The sequence below is a fragment of the Populus nigra genome, chromosome 18, assembly GCF_951802175.1.
Source record: "Populus nigra chromosome 18, ddPopNigr1.1, whole genome shotgun sequence".
NCBI lineage: Eukaryota > Viridiplantae > Streptophyta > Magnoliopsida > Malpighiales > Salicaceae > Populus > Populus nigra.
In genome coordinates, this window is record NC_084869.1 from 13846739 (window position 1) to 13867871 (window position 21133).

Consider the following 21133-nt stretch of genomic DNA (forward strand, 5'->3'; position numbering starts at 1 on the left):
CTCAAATTTTCTTTCTACATCAAGAAAAGAATTCTGTTTGAGAGAAAAGGGGTCAAGAAAATAATTTATAACAATATATTGAAAAAAGTTGTTAATAATAACTTTAAAAAATAAAAAAATTGAGAGATAGATGTAAATGAAGATATTTGATCATGTAAAATAAAATATTTATCTAGTGTGTTTACTGAATTTATTTATTAAAATCAATAAAAGATCATAAAAATACAAACACATATGAAACTAATTGAATAAAAAAAATATTATATAAGGCCAAATATATTAAAGACATTATTTATAAATATTTTTCTAAGTTTACTGTATTCTAAAAAACAAAAAAAATATGTTAATAGTTCTAAATTTTTTGTTTTATTTCGAAGATAAATAAATTATTTTAGTGTTTAAATGTTTTTGAAAGGATAAATATACCATCTGATAGTTTCCCTCGTAGCAATCAGCAAACAGTTAAATTCTAAAGTCAACGCTCCCGCGGTGTTAGACTCAACAGTACTGAAACACGTGGTATAAGAAATTGGAACAGTCAAAGGAGACCATTCCATTTATTTTTCGTTTCTCAGAAATTCTCATAATTCTGCATCAAGAAAAGAAATCTGTTTCTGTTTGGAAAAATAAAATTCTCATTCCAATACAGATTCGAGCCTCCTTTCCTTGAATATATATATATATATATATATATATATATATATATATATATATATATATATATATATATGTATGTATAAAGAAGCGCACACCCTTGGACCATAAATTCTCCTTCTGAAAAGAATTCTGTTTGAAAAAAAAGGGTCAAGAAAAGAATTTATGAATATATAGTATATTATTTAGCTACATGGCCCATCTTAGATTCGAGCATCCTTTTCTTTGAAAATATTTATCTCCTTTCTGATCTATCTGTTTTAATTACCACTCTGGATGCATAGCCAGAATTGAAGCAGCAATGTCCATGATCTATAGAGCCAATGCTGTGGTCTCGTGGCCACCAAAAAGAAGAAAGTCTACACTTACGATGATCTTGGAGCAATAACCCTAGCAAATCCCTTGGAGAACACCCATCATTAGAATTCTTAGCATCAGTTTCATTTCCAAGTTTTTTGGCCTCGAAGGTGTTTTCAGGGGAGATGAGCCTGCTAAAGGTTACCCCCGGGCCACATAACGGTTTGATTTTAAACAGAGTGACTTGCATTGCGCTTAATTTCTCAAACAAACCTTGCTCCCATTTTCATAGCATCTTGGCTGTATATGATCTCTTAGGCCGTCGCCGTCATTTCTCTCTCCACGTCGATTTCATGGTTGCCGGAATTTTTCGTGAGGGCAGTCCACTTGTCTAGCATCTTTGTGGCTGGCTCCACCATTAAGCTTGACGCAGCCTATAGGACAAGTAAGAAATATAAAATTTAAAATAAGAAAATATTTGGAGCTTATCAATGGAACATGAAAAGTACCATTTTCAAGGAAGAACTTTGCTGGTCAAAAGTCTATAATGAAAAGCACCCCTTCATGATGACGAATGCCAAGTTACTGTTAGTTTTTTCAACCATCCCCTTGCCTGGTGCATGCAATCGATTTTCCCATTCAACCCTATCGTGTAGACTTGATTGCATAGCATTTGGAAACTTGCATACGTTTTGGTACTCGTAGAAAAAAGATACTTCGTTTTATTTCGAGTCTCGTCCAAATTAATAAAGAGGCAAACCCATTGTCTGGAAATCCGGCAAGGGTCAAGATTTATACTGTTTGAAATCAATTGTTACGAGCACTCTGATAATCAAATCAATGCAGAATTGTCTTGTGAGATTTAGAAAGAAAAAAAGAAACGCAACTTATAAGTTGCGGTACTCCCAGCAGCAGAAGTTCTTCAACAATGCTAGTATTAGAGTCTTTGAAGTGCTCTAGTTTGCCGAGATTTGTTTGAAAACTATGAAAAACACTCTCCAGATTTTTGGTTAGTTTACCTTTAAACTCCTATGTCACATCAAGAAGAAGAAAAAATGAACTTTGGTCTCCTAGAATACTGCCATACATCAAAGGTTTCGTTGAAATGCACGTCGGGGATTGAAGATACAAAGCATTAAAGATTGATTCATTTTTCTCCTCTTTGTTTTTCTTGGAATTTTTTTAAAAAATAAAAAAAAGTGATGAACAAAGGTCTACAGCCTAAATTCGTGCAGGATAAAACAGGGTGCTTACAGAAGCCTAATTATCATTCAATCTTGTGAACATAAAAAAAAAACTTAAAAAAGCGGCAAGCTTGGGGGGAACCGAACGTGCATCCACTCTTTCTCGTGTGTTGTTAAATGATCCCATCCAATCTCATCGAGCAATGAGAGCTTCAGTTCATACAGCTTCTTCTTGGGTGGATCTGCATTATCTTGTATCATTTCATTCAATGCCTGGAGAAAATGGATGATCAGGTTCGAGTAAAATGACCAACTAACTAAATATAATAACCAAACCCTATCATTCTTCTCAACATACATTCTTTACAAGTGACAAATACTATCTTATGGTCAAAATAAACTTGAAGCCCGGCTGAGTTAACAACAAACATGACACAAGGAAGAAGATATTACCTTTAGTGCCGCTCCTAGCCTTCCTCGTCGTCTTTCACGTAGCACTAAGAGGGTGCCATATTTCGAGGACTTTGTATCAACCCATTTTTGCAGCTCTTTGAAATTATCCTCGAACAGATCTTTTGTCCCTTCCGTTTCAGCTGTCTCACCCTGCCATGATGATAGTTGTAAGATACATAAATCACAAATACCACGGAAACAAAGGGCCTGCATTCATATTTTAGTGTCAATGAGAGTTATTTATGCCCGTCATTTTCTTTAGGTGTATCCATGTTTTAAGAATTTGGCAAATCAAACACCTGCAGATATACAGTATCAAATCCTTTTACCAAAAAGAAAAAACAAAAACCAAAGAAAAAGTTCAAGGGGAAAAAGAAAGGTCAGTCATTGCTCAGGTCAAAATTTCAAAAAGGACCACAGGTTGCCAGGGTCCGACTCTCTTTCTAACCAATAATGTTGTTCAACTGTCCTTGAAAACATTTTTTTTCTTTTAAAGGACTAGGGAAGCAAGCATGTTTTAGAAATCATAAAAAATCTTGCCGATCCAAGCCGGATTTTGATACCAGCATCCTAGTCCAGTCAATTGGACACAAGTACTATAGGAAAAACCAGCTATTCCATGTAACTAATTTGATGGAATTAAAAAAAAAAAACACTTCACGGGGCATAAACCTACAACCAAAAAGAGATGATCTTTACTACCTTTAGAGATTCAATCTCCATCAATGCCAGCCCTTTTTGGTACAGTGCCTCGGCCAATTGATCCCTGGTTGTCTCCATTTTCTTTTTCATTTTCTACAATAAAAGAATAATAGGCGCAGCTTCATAACTGCTATTCAAGTAAATGAATGCAAATACATGCTACAATTGATGAGAGAGAGAGAGAGAGATTATAACAGTAGGAGGGAGCAGAGCTTACATCATCGAGTATAAGAAATTGAAACCACAAAATTAAAGCAACCATGTGAAACTGGTGTTAATTTTGATAAAACTAATATGCCAATAGCTCATTTATTAACTTCGAAAAAAGTCTACAAGGAATTTTGTCCAAAAGGGAACCACAAAGAAGGTAGAAAATTGGCAACATAGATACACACCTCTGCCTCGTCATCTTCTGGATCACTCTTGTGCAAAAAGAACTTTGCCAACTCATCTTGGTCAATACTATCTATTACTTCATTTGCTGCATCTATAACCTGCAGAATGCATGTACATGTGAATTGCTATTTTCATAGCATGTTTCTTCATAGAGGATGTGAAAAAAATAGCACTGCAACATATATTATTGTTACTTTTTCATGGAAATTACCTCTTCATGATGACGAATTTTATCTTCCACATTACTCTGAGAAAGCAAGCCTTCCAAAATCTTGGCAAGTAGTGGAGTATAGTTTGGGTACTCAGACTGCCAAAGGACCCATGATTATTAGGTCACAATGTATTGAAATAATTCTATAACCTTTAAATGTAATTGACTGCCAACAGCAAAGGAGGCTGAGTTCCAAATGCCTGAAACCCATATAATCAAGGCACATGTTGAGGCTTGAAAGTTTGCAAGATTGCTCATGGTGCAATTGTCCTCGTTTCAATGCAAAACAAATAGGACAAGTAAAGCAAGACTCTTCAATTTGGGAAACCTCGACCACCTTTATGAAATTTTCCCAAGTTAAATGCGCATTTAAATCCAACATGATACTGCAATTCCAGCATATGGGACAAAATTTAAACATGTATTCTAGAAAATTTACTGGATTCTGAATTACTCCAGAAGATGATTTGACCTAAACAGTTGAGTTTTGGAGAGAGACAAAAAAGAGCTCTTTGATAACGTGAAATGATGCTTCTTCAAAATGTCAAAAAATAGCTTATAAAGGACAATAGTATATTAGTCTTTAAATTTAGTAATATCCAACCTTAAGAGATGCGGATAACTTTTTCCATTCTGAGCGTTCGTCATCAGTGTCTTGTTTTAGGCTTGAAAAAACTCTAATCTTTGCATCTCGAACCTGAGGTATACATGTAGTTAAAAGGTCTAAACTCAAAGATGATAATCAAAACCTCAGTGTTCAACAGCGTATGAAGGACAGATAAACAAGAATTAAAAAGGTAACAGAAAAATCAAAGGATTCAAGCAAAATGATCCCAGAGGCATGTGCCTGTTTGATGATGCAAAGCAATTCAATCATTGCCAATTTTACAGCAACCAAATGAGGTGATAAGACCATTTTTTTATTTCTAATGCAAGAATTGATGACAATTATTAAATTACTTGAAAATGCACTTAGAACATCTTGCTTCAAGATGGCACAAGTACCTCCTCTTCTAAACGCTCAGACACAGTTTTTGAGTTAGTTGAAGAACTTTTCCCCTTGTCCTCATCAACCTGTCAAAGCAACATTAGCAAAATGATAAGCCCGGCCTTGGATTTAGTTTACAATGAAAACAATGGTAGGCAACTTCTTTAGATCCTCATAAATTGACTTATAAGGGGCCAAAAAACAAGAAAATAAACCTTATTTGGTGGCACAACATAAGTGATTCGGTAAGATGCAGGGTTCTTTTGTGGACTTCTCCCCCCTTCCTCGCCAGCAAATGATAGTTTTCCATATGAGATTGATCCCAGCAGTATAGATCCTTGTGGAGCATTCTGCAGAAATTGAGAAATTCCAATTTATATTGTTCTTTTACCACAGGAGTCGGGAGCAGGGATAATACCTTAGGGAGCTTGTCTTTCACTGGTGGGCCCAAGTAAATGGCTTCTTTCTTCCTACAAAATAACTTTGAAGTTATAAAATGCACAATGAAACAGAAAATAACACAAGGTTAGTGGACCATGGAAAAAATCATTCAAGACAAAACATACCCTGGAACTAAAACTGAGGACTTAAAAGCACCATTTCCCATCACAGGACCATCTGGTTCGGAGAAAAAGTTCAATTGAATGACTTCCTGGATTAAAAAGACCAGATCTCAGTCAGTTGATTAGCAACATAATTCGCAGAATCAAGTTCCTGAATAAAAAAGAAAGAAAAAGGAGAGTGCTTGCACAAGGAGAACCGATATTCTATCAAGCAAAAGGAGAGCTGCAGTCAAATCTATTTCTAGTCAAATAGTGCCAATAAAGATGCGACTTGAGCACAAAAATGCTTCAGGAAAAAAACTTTAAAAAAAACCACAAATTGTATAATGCCCATATGTACGTTCAAAAGTGTGGCACCTGTTGAATTCAACTAAAATCTCAAGATATGTTAAAATAAAAGATACATTACCTTGCCATCCAAGTTTCTCTCAATAAACAATACCAACTGCTTCATCTTTTCCAAATATTGCACATTGTCATGCCTGAAACACAATCAGTATCATTACAGAGGTTAAGCTGGGTTTTAAGCATTTACTTCTAAATGAAGTTTGAAATTATCAAATGTTCATAATAGTGGCTAAGAAAAAAAATGAGGTTTTTCCTACACTGAATTTATAGTCTGGTACAAACAAGTACAGGTTAAAAATTGGTTGTATGAATTTTAATAAAAATTTGGACTGACTGCCTCGGCAATTGGGCCAGACCTTAGATATAGCCGTAAATTGTATTCACCCTTAGGAAGTTTTGCAGCTTTAGGATAGGTATCACCCATAGCATATACACGCTGTAATCAAAAGGGGGAAAAATAAAATAAGAAAACAAGAATCAGCTCTGCATATTCAAAGCAACAAGGAAAAAAAAGTATCACCCGTGGCTGGTAAATTGAATGATATGAAGCAGTACTAGCGTGTGGAATAGAGTAGCATTTTTCAGTGTATAGCTAATAATTGTAATACTAAATTTACTACCAGGAAATACTAGTTGTATACTATGAGTTAACTATTCCAGTCCTTAAGCAATGATCAACATATTTTTTAAATCTCATCTGCTAAGACAATATAAATTGTTCACGTACCTTGTTGGTGTCAGAAATCATATAAAATTGTGATTCAAATTTTGTATCATAAATGCGATTATTAAGCAATGGAACTTGAGGCTTCACTGCAGCTCCATCTTCCAATTTAAACTTGTAACTGCCAAACAACAAAAACACAAGAGTAGATGATGACAAGAGTCGAAATTCATTGAGTATGTGTAAGTAGAACTGTAACATACATTAACGTCAGGGCCAGTGTCTGTTTTCCAGAGGGTAGTTTGTCGCGACTCTCTGTAAGAGTGCTAAGTTTAGCATCAACGGGTCGATATGGAACTCTTATCTGTAAGATGAACATGAAGAATTGCAGCATTAAATAGCAAACAACCACACCAAAAGAAAAGTTTTATATTTATTTAAATGGAAACAAAATGAACAATTCCAACCCACATCATCTAGAAAACCGAAGCTATATTTCACCTTATTCAGAATAGCAGCAGGGGCGAGTTTCTCAGATGACAACAGAGCTTCAGCATCAATTCTTACAGGGGCTTCACTTCCATCAAGAATGATTTCCTCTTTATTGATGGCAATCCCATGAAACACAATCTAACCATTATAAGATAAATAATATTATTTAGCAAGTGTAGAATAACAAAATATATGCTTAAGTTTTACTTTTCTGATTGTTAACCAAATCAATGGACTCGCAGAACATATCAGCTTTATTTTCTACATCACAAGATGAAATTTTACTGTTTATAAGATTATAAAACAACACAATCAAAGGTTACACTAAATGGTGGTTCATAATCCATAGACTATTCATAACCATACCCCCCCCCCCCAAAAAAAAAAAAAAACAAAAAAAAGGAAAAAAAGATAGGCAGTTAATAAAAATGCAGAAAATTTGGAAATGGCTTGTTACCTCAAAGTCTACAATAGTGGTTTCATGACTTCCTATCCCACTTGACCAAAACTGAGCAACAGCTAATTCCATTGTCTGACCACCCACAACAGGAAATGCAAAACTTTTGGCAGTAGGAGAAGAAAATGTTACAACACTCTCCCACTTCAAAGGTCTTTGTAAGGGACAAATCTGCACATTGACATCACATTATAGGAGGTCTAGGCAACATAATATAACATTCTCACTGCATGCATACCTGAACAGTGTCAACAAAAAATCGTCGAGTAGTATCAAACCCTGATGTTCGCATAGTTGCCTCAACCCAAGTAGCACCAAGCGGCACTTCAATATATCTCCTTTCTATGTGCCCTGTTCAAGCAATATGTTCATGATAGAAAGAAAAATGATTTATGTGCTGCTATAAAAGCTAGCTCAGACATCAAGGCAGTGTATCCTAACTCTTGATGCCCAAAATCATAATTTCATATCACAGGATAGGATAGGACAAAAGTGACCTGGCAGAAATGACATTCCAGAAAATGAGACAACTGGAGGCTGATTCTTCACTTCCATAGGCTTTGTTATGGTGACTGGGATCCTGAAAATGGGACCACGCCATGGTGCTCTGCAATCAACCCCGTATACTTCGTAGTAATGTAAACCATCACTTAACTTGGTAGGATCAACCACTATGCTGAAAAGAAAGGAGAAGGAAACATACATTAGTAAAATGAGGTACCTCTCAACATCTAAAATAAGATCCTGCTAGTGCAGAAAAAAACCAACAGATGCTTCGAAGCTAAAACTTCCAAGTTAGACTAATAACCGAAAAAGGGTACGAGACAAAAGAAGCTTGGGAAACCTCCAAGTTAGACTAATAACAGAAAAAAGAGTAAGAGGGGCATAAGAAGCTTGGGAAAACAATATATAGCTCTCTTAGCAAGATGTGCATGAACAAGTATCTGTTTGATGCAGTTGTGAGCATTATCATGATTTCTGCCAAACGATATCCACCATGCAAGTTAAAGGGTAGAACCAGTTTATGTCAGATTATAGAGCCTCAAAATGCAACCAGAAGAGTTTAAAATTGAAAGATAAAGGAATGAAATGATTAGGAAGTCAAATAGGCAAAACAATTTGTAAAAAATAACCACAATCTGAAAACATTCAAGAATTCTTCAGTAAGGAGAAGATGGAGCAGAGTGATGCTAACTTACTTGAAGCTGCGTCCATTGTTAGTGAGAAGGAGATACTCAGGAGCCCTCACAACAGTCTTTTCAGTAGAGTGTAACTCAATACATTCCTCGAAGCAAACCAATTCTTCCAAATTACTTGCATCTTCATGAAACTTTGGTTGGACTTGCACTGTCCACTGTCAAAAATATTACTTTAGTAGTTATAAAAGTGAAAGACACGATGGAACTGGAAAATCCTGTTGTCAGAAGACACACTCTTTCCTATCAATGTCCTGGATGAGATAGATAAACATGGAGGAATTCTTGTGTGATATAAGTAATCTAACATTATAATATTTCATATTACTCATCATGTGAACAATTATATAGCATTTTAAATCTACAAAATAGCAGTTAAGACAATGCTTTATGACACTGCATTATAAAAATGAAAAGTCATGCAACCCTGCAGCGACCAAAATAGTAAGATGAGAAGACATTGGAAAACATTGGCATCAACAAAAGAAACAAACATCTACAAAAAAACAACAGTGACAAATGACTGCTTATAGTATGCAAATCAGGCTAGATAGTAACCATCAAAGAGAAACTGCCACCACATAGCAATTGAGTAAACTGATTTCCAATCAACATTTCCCAACAAAATAAGGTTTTCAGGCAGAGAAATTTCAAGAAAATAAGAGCAGAGTTTGGATTGCTAATCAAACTGATCACTAGGTGCAAAGTCATGCTCTTTGTCAGCCAAGGTATGTCCCATGACGCATAAGCAATTCCTTAACAAGAACTACCTGTGCTTTAATGTCTAACGACTGTAGAATAAGAGCCTAGTAAATCCAAAGCAAAGAGATTAACTTTAGTGTCGACTGTAGAATAAGAGCCTAGTAAATCCAAAGCAAAGAGATTAACTTTAGTGTCCACACAACATGCCAGCATCATTAGATTTCAAGAAAATAAGAGCAGAGTTTGGATTGCTAATCAAACTGATCACTAGGTGCAAAGTCATGCTCTTTGTCAGCCAAGGTATGTCCCATGACGCATAAGCAATTCCTTAACAAGAACTACCTGTGCTTTAATGTCTAACGACTGTAGAATAAGAGCCTAGTAAATCCAAAGCAAAGAGATTAACTTTAGTGTCCACACAACATGCCAGCATCATTAGATTTCAAGTAAAATCAAAAGCGATCGAAGAAAACACAGAACCCAAAAACAAAACAAAAACCAACTGACATCCTTTCATGATTGAGAACACAGATAAGACAACTCAGTCACAAGAAAGAACAATGGCTGGGGCAGTAACAACTGATAATAACTACATGATTGGTTTAAGCTGAAAACAACCAGAACATTAACAAATGCCTACAAATACAATTCCAGGAATTCAGCAAGCTCAAACACAATGATCTCATGTATGTATGCATATTTTTCTCAAGACAAAAACAATCAATATCAAGTATAATAATGCCCCCACCTCTGTAGGTTGCTTGCAAGCACTTGCATCCCTGAGGTAGATTCCTCGTGAAGTAGGAGCTGCAGCCAAAATTCATCATAAATAGAGTTACAGTTTCATTGCACACATAATCCAAAATCAACTAGAATTCAATCCCAACACATGCAGAAGAAACTTGGTCACTAGTGAACAATAGCTGAAACTTCCTTGAAATTTTTAAAAAGCCTCTAAATACTCATGGAATCAGTTCTAGGCAAGGCAGGATTATCTCCAAATGTCTTGCAAAATCCCCTGATAGCTAACAAATCACCATATCCTCAACCTTTTGAGGAGTATCATGAGTGGCATGACAATTACATTGAAATAACTATACAATAGTTCACAAATATCACTTTTTTGCAAGTTTTCAAAGTCACATGATGATCAGACTGAATAAGTCAGGTGTTTGCATGTTGTGTGGAGTTGGCAGACATCACTGGTACTTACTTGTTTTTCCAGATTGATTGACCTTTATTTCATACCAAACACATGGAATATTCCGGGACTGCCTTATATATTCATGTGCCCTGTCATGCAACAAATAGTTAAGACAGACCACAGCTGACAATTGTAAAGGAAAAAAGGAATAGGAAGAAAACCTTACCTGTCAACTTGCATAAGCCCCTGTCCTGTGGATAGCTTATCAGCTGGCGATTCACCTACAGGAACAGATGTATTCTCAAGGGCCTTCCTTACACTGTATGGACTTACAGGAATACCCTCAGCCTGCACAAATGAAGTTCCCAATAGAAGATTTAATTTAGCACCGACAATGTAGATCCAGCCATGCAACAAGGACAGAAAGAGGGTAAGAAGAAATAGAATGATAAACAAGAACCTTCATTGCACTGATAAGTAATGCAATTCCACCACAAGCAGATGGAGAGGCCATTGATGTTCCATTCATCAGCATGCGTTTTTGAAGAGTCCAGGTAGGGACAGGAGCAACAGCCCCTCCAGGAGCACTTATACTTACTCCAAGATCTCCATCAGAAGTTGGTCCTCGACTTGACCTACATCCCATTTCAATGAATTACAAAGTATTCACATGCAAACAAAAACTTAAGGCTAGAGTCAGGCAAAAGTAAATTAATATACCAAGTGTATTCAAGTCCCTCAGCAGGAGGGTCAACAACACAATGAGCACCTGCAGCCATTGCAGGGGAGACATATGCACCAACCCCTATAATGCTTGAACTTGTACCACCAGGAGCACCAACAGTACTTAATGCTGGACCACTGTTGCCAGCACTGCTTACAAATATAAGACGGTGCTTGTTCACCACCTAATTAAAGAAACAGTAACCCGTAGCATATAAGAACATGAAAGAATAAATACAGGAAGAAGATCAACAATTATCAAAGCTGAAATTGCAAGGTTTCGATTTAATACCTCATTAACAAGGTCAACGAAGCGGCCATAATCTGGTAGTAATGTAGGTTCCCCATAACTCATGTTGATGAGATCACATTTATGCTGCGAAAAAAAAGTCCATTTAGTCAAGGCACACAAACATAATAATACCCCCCCCCCAGGGACTCTTTTGGGGCACCCCTGGGACTCTTTGGGGCAAGGGAACTTGAGCTGGCAATCTCCTCTTGCAAAGAGAGGTTCAGCTAGCATTTTGGTCATGACAAGAAAAGGAAATAAATTATACTCACCTCCACAGCAGCTATTAGGGCCCGTGTCAAGCCAGTGCCTGTCTCCATTGAACCTAAACGTGTGTCGCCAATTTTGCAAGATATCAACTGTGCCCCAGGTGCAACTCCATTCAATAATGACTCCTGATATAGATGAAAATGACAGACATCAAGTCATTTCTAAAAGAAGGAAAGCGAAAAGGAAAGCAATAGGGACTTAAACAGCAATACCTTTGGGTGGAAGGCTGTAGCAATACCCGCAACATGGGTTCCATGAGGAGAGCTATCCGTTACAATGCTTAAGATGTTCCCATCACTGTAAACATTAAGAACAAATGTACAGGCATCTAACTTGCTGAACACACCATACTTCCTTTCAATCCTGAGAGAGCATTTACCATGGAACTAGTTAGGTATCCAGATCATATAAAAGATCTAACAACTCAATTATTTCATTACTCCTTCCAAGGTTAACAATTGCTAAAACTAACAAAGTTTTCAGGATCTGAGCAGCGCTGTTTGTTTAAAATTCCTCAAAAGCTTGAGAATGCAACCATTGACAGGTCAGAAACCAAGTTTTTTTATCAAAACCGAAAGAGGTAACGCATGTAAGGGTAACATCAAAGTGTCCATTACAATGTGTGTGTGCACATTTGCAAATGCAGGAGGAGTAAAGCTTGCATTCTCTAATTCTTTTAAAACACGTAGATGAGAAACTTAAGCGAACTAAAGCATGCTGTGTAAAAGTAAACTCCTAACAGCTTATAGTTCAACAAGGATGCCTTTCCCTCTACACTACAAATGATGAACAAAGTTATGATAAAATCAATTGTAAACATATGAAGTATAATCCACATAGCATAATCTTCAAAAGATCTGATCTGGATATACAAAGTCTGGAAAGATGAAAAGCATCTTCTGGCAGATAAATATAATGAAATTCTTACCATACCATACCTATAATTTGTAAGGGGTACAAAGTTAGCTAGCTTTCCACAATCTGAGTCATCCTCAAGACTCTGTGTGTCAAGAGCAGCCCTCCACAACTCTCCATCATGCCATACAACAGCATCTATAATAGGCCCCTTTTCATCATAAACCTAAAACACAGAAAAGAGATTTGCATTTCAGGAAAACAAAATAAGTTTCGGAAGAGGAATGGATTAAAAGAATCAGGCACTCACATCAGCCTGTTTCCGTAGTAAATCAATTCTGTTTTGAAGGTCTTCACGAACCCTTTTCAAGTCTGCGTCCTCTGGATTGGAGTGTTTCTGGAGATAAGCATATCTTGAGAGAATTATGCAAGAATACAGTTAACATCAACGCCTCAGCAAGAAACAGTCCACTACATGTCAAGTGCTGATTTTAGTTTCATTTTAATTCATTGGATACAACAAATGTGGCCCTCCAGGGAAACTTTTTTTTTTTTTTTTTTTTTGAAGGGTAAGTTTGCACGTGGAAACCAGAAAAAGTATACTGTTTAATACACGTCTGAAATATGAATGAAATAACATATACAGTTTTTTATGACTAAAACACATGCAACAGATAAATGCAGAAGCAAATGTTCATACAACCTGGTTGAATTCATCCAGATGCTTTACAGCCTTGGCAATTTCTTCTTGGTTTTTCTCATCCCACTTCTTTTTTCTCTCTTTCTGTCAGAAAAAAGGTAGAAAGGATAGATTTTTCTTATCAGTGAGATTAATGAATGCTTGAGATCTTTTTTTTACGTTGCAAATTATATTGCTTTACCTTCAAACGGGAAGTCAACGTGCCAGTAAGTAGCTCAAATAAAAACTTATAACCCACGTGCCATTCACCAGAAGGATTCTTCCATGAAGAATTGACAATCAAAGAAGCCCCTATTTCAACAAAAAAAAAAAAAACAGCACAGGATTGAAAAGGCTACTGCAAATCTTAGCATATACAATGATTAACAGCGTCAAAAGGTTTGACACGCACAAAGAAATAAGTAAATCGTTTGTGATTCTAGCAAATGAATGAACAGCCAAACCAGACCTAAAGCTCCTTGTATGCAACCATCTGCATCAGCCTTCACCACTTTTGAAGTATCAATATCTCCACTCCCGGTGCTTCATAAAACACAAAAAAAATCTCAAACATCAATATTACTACCAACGAAATAGCAACATTAAGATTACCGGTCCAGTAAAAAACCACCAATTGTTTCAAATTTTTAAACCCACCAATCAATAACATCAAGTACTTTAGGCTTCCCATCTGATGTCACTTCTAATCCAGAAGCAGCCGGGTCAACTCCAGAATCTAAACCATGAATTCAACCAATCCTTACAAACTACAAAGTCATGATCTTTATATCCCACAGGCACAAAGCCAGAATAAGAAAAAAGGGTTTTTTTCTGTCAATCAATTCTTAATAATAATGACAAAAGGCAATTATTTTTTTATTACTATAAGCAAAAAGAAAAGAAGGGTTCTTTCTATATTGAAGTATACCAAAGATAGCAATGATGGTACCACGGCCATCATATTGAGGGTGAGCTTCAATGAAGCGATCAGCACCAATCTCTTTCTTAGGCATCAAAGAAGCCAAAAAAGTTGATTCATTCAGCTTGAAATTCCTCAGAGACCCGTTCTCATCACCACCACCATAACCACCAGATGTTTTAGCAATTGAATCGCAAGGCATCCCTTTGAAAAAAACACCACTTCTACTAATATTACTTTTGCTAGTGTTAAAGTAGTGACTCCTCCTCCTGCTTTGAAAGAGCTTTCTGTTGGGTTTGTTTATAAGTAGATAAGATGGAGAGTGTAAAAAGAATGGGGTTTTGTTGGCCCAATTGATGGGTGTCTTATATAATGGGCTAATTTGCATGGTTAGATAAAATATAGGGGTTTTTTTTTAACTTTTTAGTTAGTGTTTTAAAAGGGTATTTTGGGAATTTTGGGGGCGGCTACAGTAATGGTGGTGGAAGGAGGAGGGGGGAACGGCGGGGAGGTGATAGAGTGCCACCTGCTGAGTGGTGAAGTGATAGGATGTTGGTATATGGGTGGACTTTTGTGTTGGGTTAGGATGTGGATTGGGTGGCAGAATGTTTGGATGTGGTTGAAATTACTATGTTTGTCCTTGCATGTAATTGTAATGACTTGTAAGTCACAAAACTCACTAGGTGGGTCCAAGAGGGAATTTTTATTTTTATTTTTTATCTTTTTAATGTTTTTAAATTAAATTGAATTCAAATTGCTTTCATAATTCCTAATGAAGAAATTAGATACATGTCAAAAGCATATGCTGATGTGATGGGTACCAAATACCAATCATCAATTTGGACAGTGTGTTGCAATTGACAAGATGGGTTGGTAGGGCAACATATGAAAAATTACTAAATTGAAAAAAAAAATCATTTTGGGTATTTTTTCTAGAAAAAAATAGCAAATTATCATAAGTGAAAATTAATTTTTGAAAAAGTATGTAGTTTGATAAAAATTATAGGTAAAAAATATGATTTTATTTAAAATATAACAGTTAAAAAACATGATATTTTAAATAAATAATTAAAATAAACTAACATAAATTTTATGAATGAAAAAGAAAAGAAAAGAAAAGAAATGAATGAAATGGCACACCAAAATTTATATCATTGTAATAAATTTAGTTATAATTAAAAAAATCAACAATAATAATGACTAGAGTGGATCATACACGTTGTCCATTGGTTTATTATATATAGTTGATTGGTTCTCTAAACTGTGTAGCTATTCTATGATTTCTTCTATGGTAAAAAAGAATGCTGTGAACTCCCTCCATTGTTTTCTGCACTTCCTTTCAGTATCCCTTCAGTATACTCTTCCTTTTCTTTCTAATATCTCCAGAGTTCAAAGAATGAAGCCTGTAAAAATCTCTGTATTTCATCTATATCTTGCCCTTCTAGGAAACCTGCAAAATTTGCACCTTAGCAACAAGAACACCAAGTGATCTTCCAATGATAATAAATATATCTTCTGAGGCCATGAGGAAATGACATACCTGTGCAATGATGCTATGGCAGGAAGCGTCGCAAGGATACGCACAGTCGATTAACTTGCTTATATTTCTACTAAAATACCAATCACCAACTGCTCCTGCAATAGTCTGTGAAACGTCCTCGAGATTTTACTTACAGTGCCAAAAAGTTTATGTTCTACAAGGTAGAATGAACTAAAGAGAGAGGGAAACATGAGACATTGCATGTCGAAATCGTTGCGGTAACCTTTACATAAAACATTGCCGGTTTTAGGATTTTCGATGATTCGAGTGATCCGGCCACAATTCTTGAGCAGATAAAACATGCCCTGGATTTAAAGCAAGTGCACTAAGATTTTTATAGAATGTAACAGGTGTAATGGAAGCGATGTACCTTATCCTGGATACTCGGAGACCCAAGTGCAAACCATGTTTCTTGTGTCTCACTTTGGCAATGAGCAAAGCATGAATTTATAAACATTCCCCCGCTTGTGGAATCCTTGAGAAATGAACTCAATGCTGCCAGCATATCACCCCTGAAGCCTGGATACAAGATGTTTCCATCACAAAGTAATTACCAATTAGATTATCTAATAGGAAAACACTAAGCTAAAAATCCAGGATGGCTGATGCCAGAGAAGAGACCAGCCTTGCAGTATGTCAAGCTGCTGTGGAGTACATGATGCTATGCTAAGCTTGCAACGCTTCCAGTCTCCATTCATGTCAGCAGAGGGTGGAACCAATGCATGATGGAACTGTTAAATTTTGCAGTTTCAATCATGCTTTGTTGTTATGAACTTACAAAAATAGATGGTGAATCTAAGATTCCTGTTCCTATGTGATTTCAGATTAATGAAGGCCGAAGAAAAAATTACTTGGTAAACATCATAGGCTGTGTTCAGGATGAAGAATGGTGTTGTCATGTAATTCAAGAAATACTGTGGAAACATGCACTGCACAAATACAAGACAAATGCCATAACCATCTCAGCCAGCAACAAGAAGCAGCAGCAAAAACAGACCGAAAAGTTAAACAGGAGGCCTCAATAAAGGAAATACCAGTTTTGGATTGTCAAGGAAACTAGTGCAGTTTTTATCCAGATTCTTTTCAATTCCCTGCAGCGAACAGTTCAAAACATAAACACAGCAAACGCAATGGAACACAGATTTCAGAAAGTTGCACCTGTAGAGAAACAAGGTTTTCAAAGAAGGTCCTCATGGTGTAGTTCAGAGTGATGTCTCTTCTGTGAGAACAAGAACAGGAGATACGAAAACATAAATAATAGATAGAGAGAGAAATTATCCTGCACTTTCATATCAGAAAGAGCAAACTTACTCATCCAAAAAAAATCCAGCATCGCTCAAGCATTTCACACTGGTATTCGTCGGTAATGCCCGGTAAAAGTTTTCGCATTGGAGAAAGGATGATAAACCCCCAGCAGAGCAACCTGAAAGCAAAGCCTGGAGAAGAGACGGAATGATTGCTCGAAACTATAACCAAAGGACAACGGAAAATATCACATTTTCGCTTCTGGGATGATTTGAACCAGGAGACAATTAGTCTATTCAAAACAAAATATTCAAAAAGAGATTTTTACCTTGTCTGCATTCCCCAAACCTTTGGGGAGGAGATCAAGAATGATTGCTTCCCAAATCTTTTGTCCTCTGAAGTAAAGGACTGATGTCTGTTCCACAGTCATGCACACGAAGAAGGATGAGAGTTAATTAAACTCATGAACACTTGAGTCTTTTTCTAGTAAAGCACAGCACATAATAATAAATCACCGCCTCACTCATAGGATGTTTGCTCACAATTCCATCATCAGAAATCTATCCTGCACAACTCTTTGCATTTCACTTTACATCTTGTGAAACAATGCACTCAACAGGTTCACATAAGAATTTCATGTATGATGAACAATCTATGTGCCAGTTTTCTGCATTCAATTAGCTAAGCTCTAGTTATGCATTCAATTAGCTAAGCTCTAGTTATTTCAAAGAACAATGTTGATCCTCATCAAAACATGAACACTCGCACAAAGTGGCAATCGATTTCTTTTAATTTATCAAACTGAAACAGCCACATTACACCATGATCCCAGCAGGCCATATTGTTTCTGATGTTTGATTTCACAGAGCTTGTGCAGCAAACAAGATTCAGTTGAATGCTGCTTACTACCACCTAAGAAAGATTAACATAATTTATTTCCTGAGATTTTAGCATGTTTAAGCTTCAATGGCCTTTGTTATTCTAAATCCAACAAGATATAACAAAGAAGAGAAAATTGTAGGTGAGAGTGGAGAGATACCCCATTGTCAAATTTGGCATCTCCAGAAAACGAACCTCCATCACAATATCTAAGCTTCACACGGTTCCAATTATAAAAATCTGATAAGAAAAAACAGCATAAGGGTAACTTTTATTCCTGAATGGTTAATTTGCAAGAATAAACAACCCTAAATTAATCTCCTGACGACAAGGAATTGCCTTTGTTCCTAGTAACTTTTATTATAGTCATTCAGGAGATCAACACAGAAGAATTACAATGTCACAAACTCAGACTAAATATGGCAGTTCCAAGCCTCATCAGAACACTAAGGATTGGAAACACAATCAAGAAAGAATAGCCATAAGGGTTTTACAAGTCCTTAATTTTTAGAAAGGTCTGGTTTTGAATACGAGTCAACTGTGAGCAACTTGTAGTGTGCCTTCATTACATATAAACACAAAGTATAAAAAAAAAAAATTGTAAATCCATATGAGATTGAGGTGTGAGAATTGCCTTTTAATTAATCATTGAGGCAGTGGATTTTATGTTTCTTGAGCAGAAGACAGCACCGAAGTCCATTATGTTATTAAATCTCTCATCAGTGTATATAGCTATTCAATATTTGAAAGTTGGAATTGCTATTCAATATTTGAAAGTTGGAATTGCTTTTAAAATAATATTTTATGTTGAAATACATCTTAATAATATTTTTTTATTTTTAAAAATTATTTTTGATATCAGTATACCAAAACAATCTAAAATATATAAAATTTAAAAAAAATTAAATTTTTTAAAAACATAATTTATATCACATTTCCAAACATAAATACTTAATCAACACTCCGATCACCGGCACTTTGTTAAATATCATGTTAATATTTAGCATTTACAGTTTTTTTTTTATTATATTATGTTACTAATACTAGATAGCATTTACTTTTTATTTCGAGATGAAGAGGCTGGTGAATATATTTTTGTTTTTTATTTTTATTTTTTAAAAAGACAGAAATTTTCAAAATTATTTTGAAATATATTTATTCTTGTGTTTTTTTCTTTGTTTTTCTAATAAATATATTTTTATCCGTTTTATATCTATCTCTTTTGTCAACGACACTAACCAGACACACAACCTTGATAATAAGATAAAAAGGCATTAAAATAGTATAGGCTTGAAGACATTATAGAAGATTCCCACACGCCCTTTCGAGCTATCATCACCTTTGAAGACAATAAATTAGGCAGCATATTTTTATTTTTTATTTTCAAAGACAAGAAAGGGCTCAGTGATCAAGGCAGAAGCTGTCCTTCAATACTATAGGATCACGTGAAAAAAAAGGCAAAGACAGAATGTGGAGGAACACGGGCATGTCATACACATATATGTACTAGATTTCTGTGAACTAAATAATGGGCCATTGGAGTTGGATTACAAGGTGATTAATTACCTGGATTAAGTAAGGCATCGTTGCTTAGGATTCCATTGAAATCCTCCAACTTGTTCATGTAAAGGCTAGATCCACGCTTCGTTTTGGCTCGATCCAAGCATGATTGTATATCATTGCACCACCCACCTCCCTGTCAAGATCACATCATACTTGACTTATTGTTAAGATTCTGGTTAGTGATTTCACGATTTTGGATCCCACTAGCCTAACCAGGTGACTAAAACAGGTTTCAGGACAATTGTTTCGCATCGAGGCTACCTACATATATATTACATATCCATGTTTTGCAACTAATCACTATAATATAAAACATTTACAGAGTCTCATCTAACATCTTTGCTGTGAATGGTTCCTATGTTCAATCGATTCAAGGGAAGATCTTGAACAACAAGTAAGAACATAAAAGGTGAACGAAATTATGACACCAGCTCGTTTTGTCTAGCCACCATACATTACAGCTATATAATAGTAAATATCAAGCTATCGCCTAACCTCCAAACCAAAACCGACGATTTAATAACAGGGACTGTTGGTTATTACAATCAAAGTCTTTGCTTAGGTTAAAAGTTTTGGAACATAGACAAGTATTGGACCAGTTCTTTTGGGGACCATGTCCGTGGAACGTACTGTTTGGTGCATCTTTTGCAGTTCTTCCAACTTCTTTTGGCATGATTCGTTCGGCAGGGGACATTGGGGTCACATAAGAGACAATCTAGTGAGTCAAATTTTATCGAAGAACATGACATCGGGAATAAATGTAGCAATTGCATAATATTTGTCCTCATTTAGCAGACGAATCCAGGCCATGAATCTACAGGGACTCTAAAATGGGCTGTAATAAATAAAGTGAAGTGCAAGTTGATTGACGAGACACCTTGTCGCGTATTGGTTTCCTAACAAAACTTAACCAAGGTCAACACATCTTCACCCCTAAAGTCACTGTGTATTCAGCACCGAAGAACTGCCGGGCCTGCATTCTCTTTGGAAAGTTTCTGTAAACCAATTTTCTTTGGTATTGACCCCTTTTTTTTGTTCTTGTAGTTCATACATCAATTCAGACTAGACTAGACATGTCCTTCTAAAAGCATGAGGATATAATTACCTCAAATTGCAAAAGCCAGTTGCTTGCACCAGCTCCGAATCCTCTGTGCAGATGATACGCAGGCAAACTTCCATCCAAGCAAACTAAGAATAAATAATATTCACCAGCAAAAGAAGAAGAAGAAGACAAGGGTTAGTAACAAACTACTGATTAATTATTCCGTCATAAATAAAGAACTACTCATGATAATATATCAAGAAGACAATAAGAAGAAATTAATACTGTAAGCTTACAGGCACCAATGCTGGAAGCATCGGAAACCAGAGTCATGTCCACAAGAAGCCGGCCCTCTGAAAGCACGCACCACGATGCTAAATTCAGCAGTATTAATAGCATGGTTACTGCTAATTCCATCTTGAATGGTGGAGGCCAAGAGATCGATCAGGAGCTATATATGCAAGGGGTGCTCGATCGATTCTATAGAAATCAAGATGAATCTTGGACGTTAGCAATGCGTTTTATGCATTGAAAGGAAATGAAATGAAATGATATGAAAGAGGAGGGACATCAGGTAGATATAATGTTGGCTCAAACTCGTGCATTATATATTCATGTCGTGAACCAGACATGGCAACCAATCATGTAAGAGAGGAAATTAAGGAAATTAATGACCAA

The 21133-nt window shown here is 36.0% G+C and overlaps 2 protein-coding genes across 9 annotated transcripts; both read right to left on the minus strand.

Moving 5' to 3' along the window:
- Positions 1–2070: 2070 nt before the first annotated feature.
- On the minus strand, positions 2071–14713 carry LOC133678888 (tripeptidyl-peptidase 2-like). 2 transcript variants are annotated; one of them, XM_062101393.1, is made up of 34 exons: positions 14196–14713; positions 13925–14003; positions 13737–13810; positions 13470–13579; positions 13292–13372; positions 12899–12985; positions 12672–12814; positions 11946–12096; positions 11736–11858; positions 11467–11550; positions 11172–11359; positions 10912–11086; positions 10678–10799; positions 10521–10600; positions 10056–10114; positions 8609–8763; positions 7907–8085; positions 7648–7760; positions 7410–7580; positions 6962–7090; positions 6724–6824; positions 6524–6641; positions 6153–6232; positions 5858–5930; positions 5452–5537; positions 5304–5355; positions 5101–5235; positions 4903–4971; positions 4502–4594; positions 3898–3993; positions 3686–3784; positions 3291–3383; positions 2589–2738; positions 2071–2408 (listed from the first exon to the last, which is right to left on the minus strand). In XM_062101393.1, exons 1-34 carry the CDS (start codon positions 14572–14574, stop codon positions 2250–2252), a joined length of 4086 nt encoding a protein of 1361 aa, XP_061957377.1. In that variant the 5' UTR covers positions 14575–14713; the 3' UTR covers positions 2071–2249. The 2 variants fall into 2 exon arrangements, with proteins under 2 accessions (XP_061957377.1, XP_061957378.1); XM_062101394.1 differs by lacking the exons at positions 13737–13810; positions 13925–14003; positions 14196–14713 and having other exon boundaries at positions 12899–13001.
- A 596-nt stretch (positions 14714–15309) lies between these two features.
- Positions 15310–21111, minus strand: LOC133678890 (pectin acetylesterase 9-like). Of its 7 annotated transcripts, XR_009836051.1 has the most exons (14): positions 20752–21105; positions 20519–20601; positions 19417–19546; positions 18011–18090; positions 17300–17386; positions 17038–17192; positions 16885–16945; positions 16761–16817; positions 16578–16655; positions 16352–16457; positions 16097–16245; positions 15950–16031; positions 15727–15831; positions 15310–15636 (listed from the first exon to the last, which is right to left on the minus strand). XR_009836051.1 is itself a non-coding variant. In XM_062101395.1 (13 exons), exons 1-13 carry the CDS (start codon positions 20870–20872, stop codon positions 15628–15630), a joined length of 1221 nt encoding a protein of 406 aa, XP_061957379.1. In that variant the 5' UTR covers positions 20873–21085; the 3' UTR covers positions 15310–15627. The 7 variants fall into 7 exon arrangements, 3 of the variants coding, with proteins under 3 accessions (XP_061957379.1, XP_061957380.1, XP_061957382.1); XR_009836049.1 differs by having other exon boundaries at positions 15727–16031; positions 20752–21104; XR_009836050.1 differs by having other exon boundaries at positions 15727–16031; positions 17038–17162; positions 20752–21095.
- Between the last annotated feature and the right edge of the window lie 22 nt (positions 21112–21133).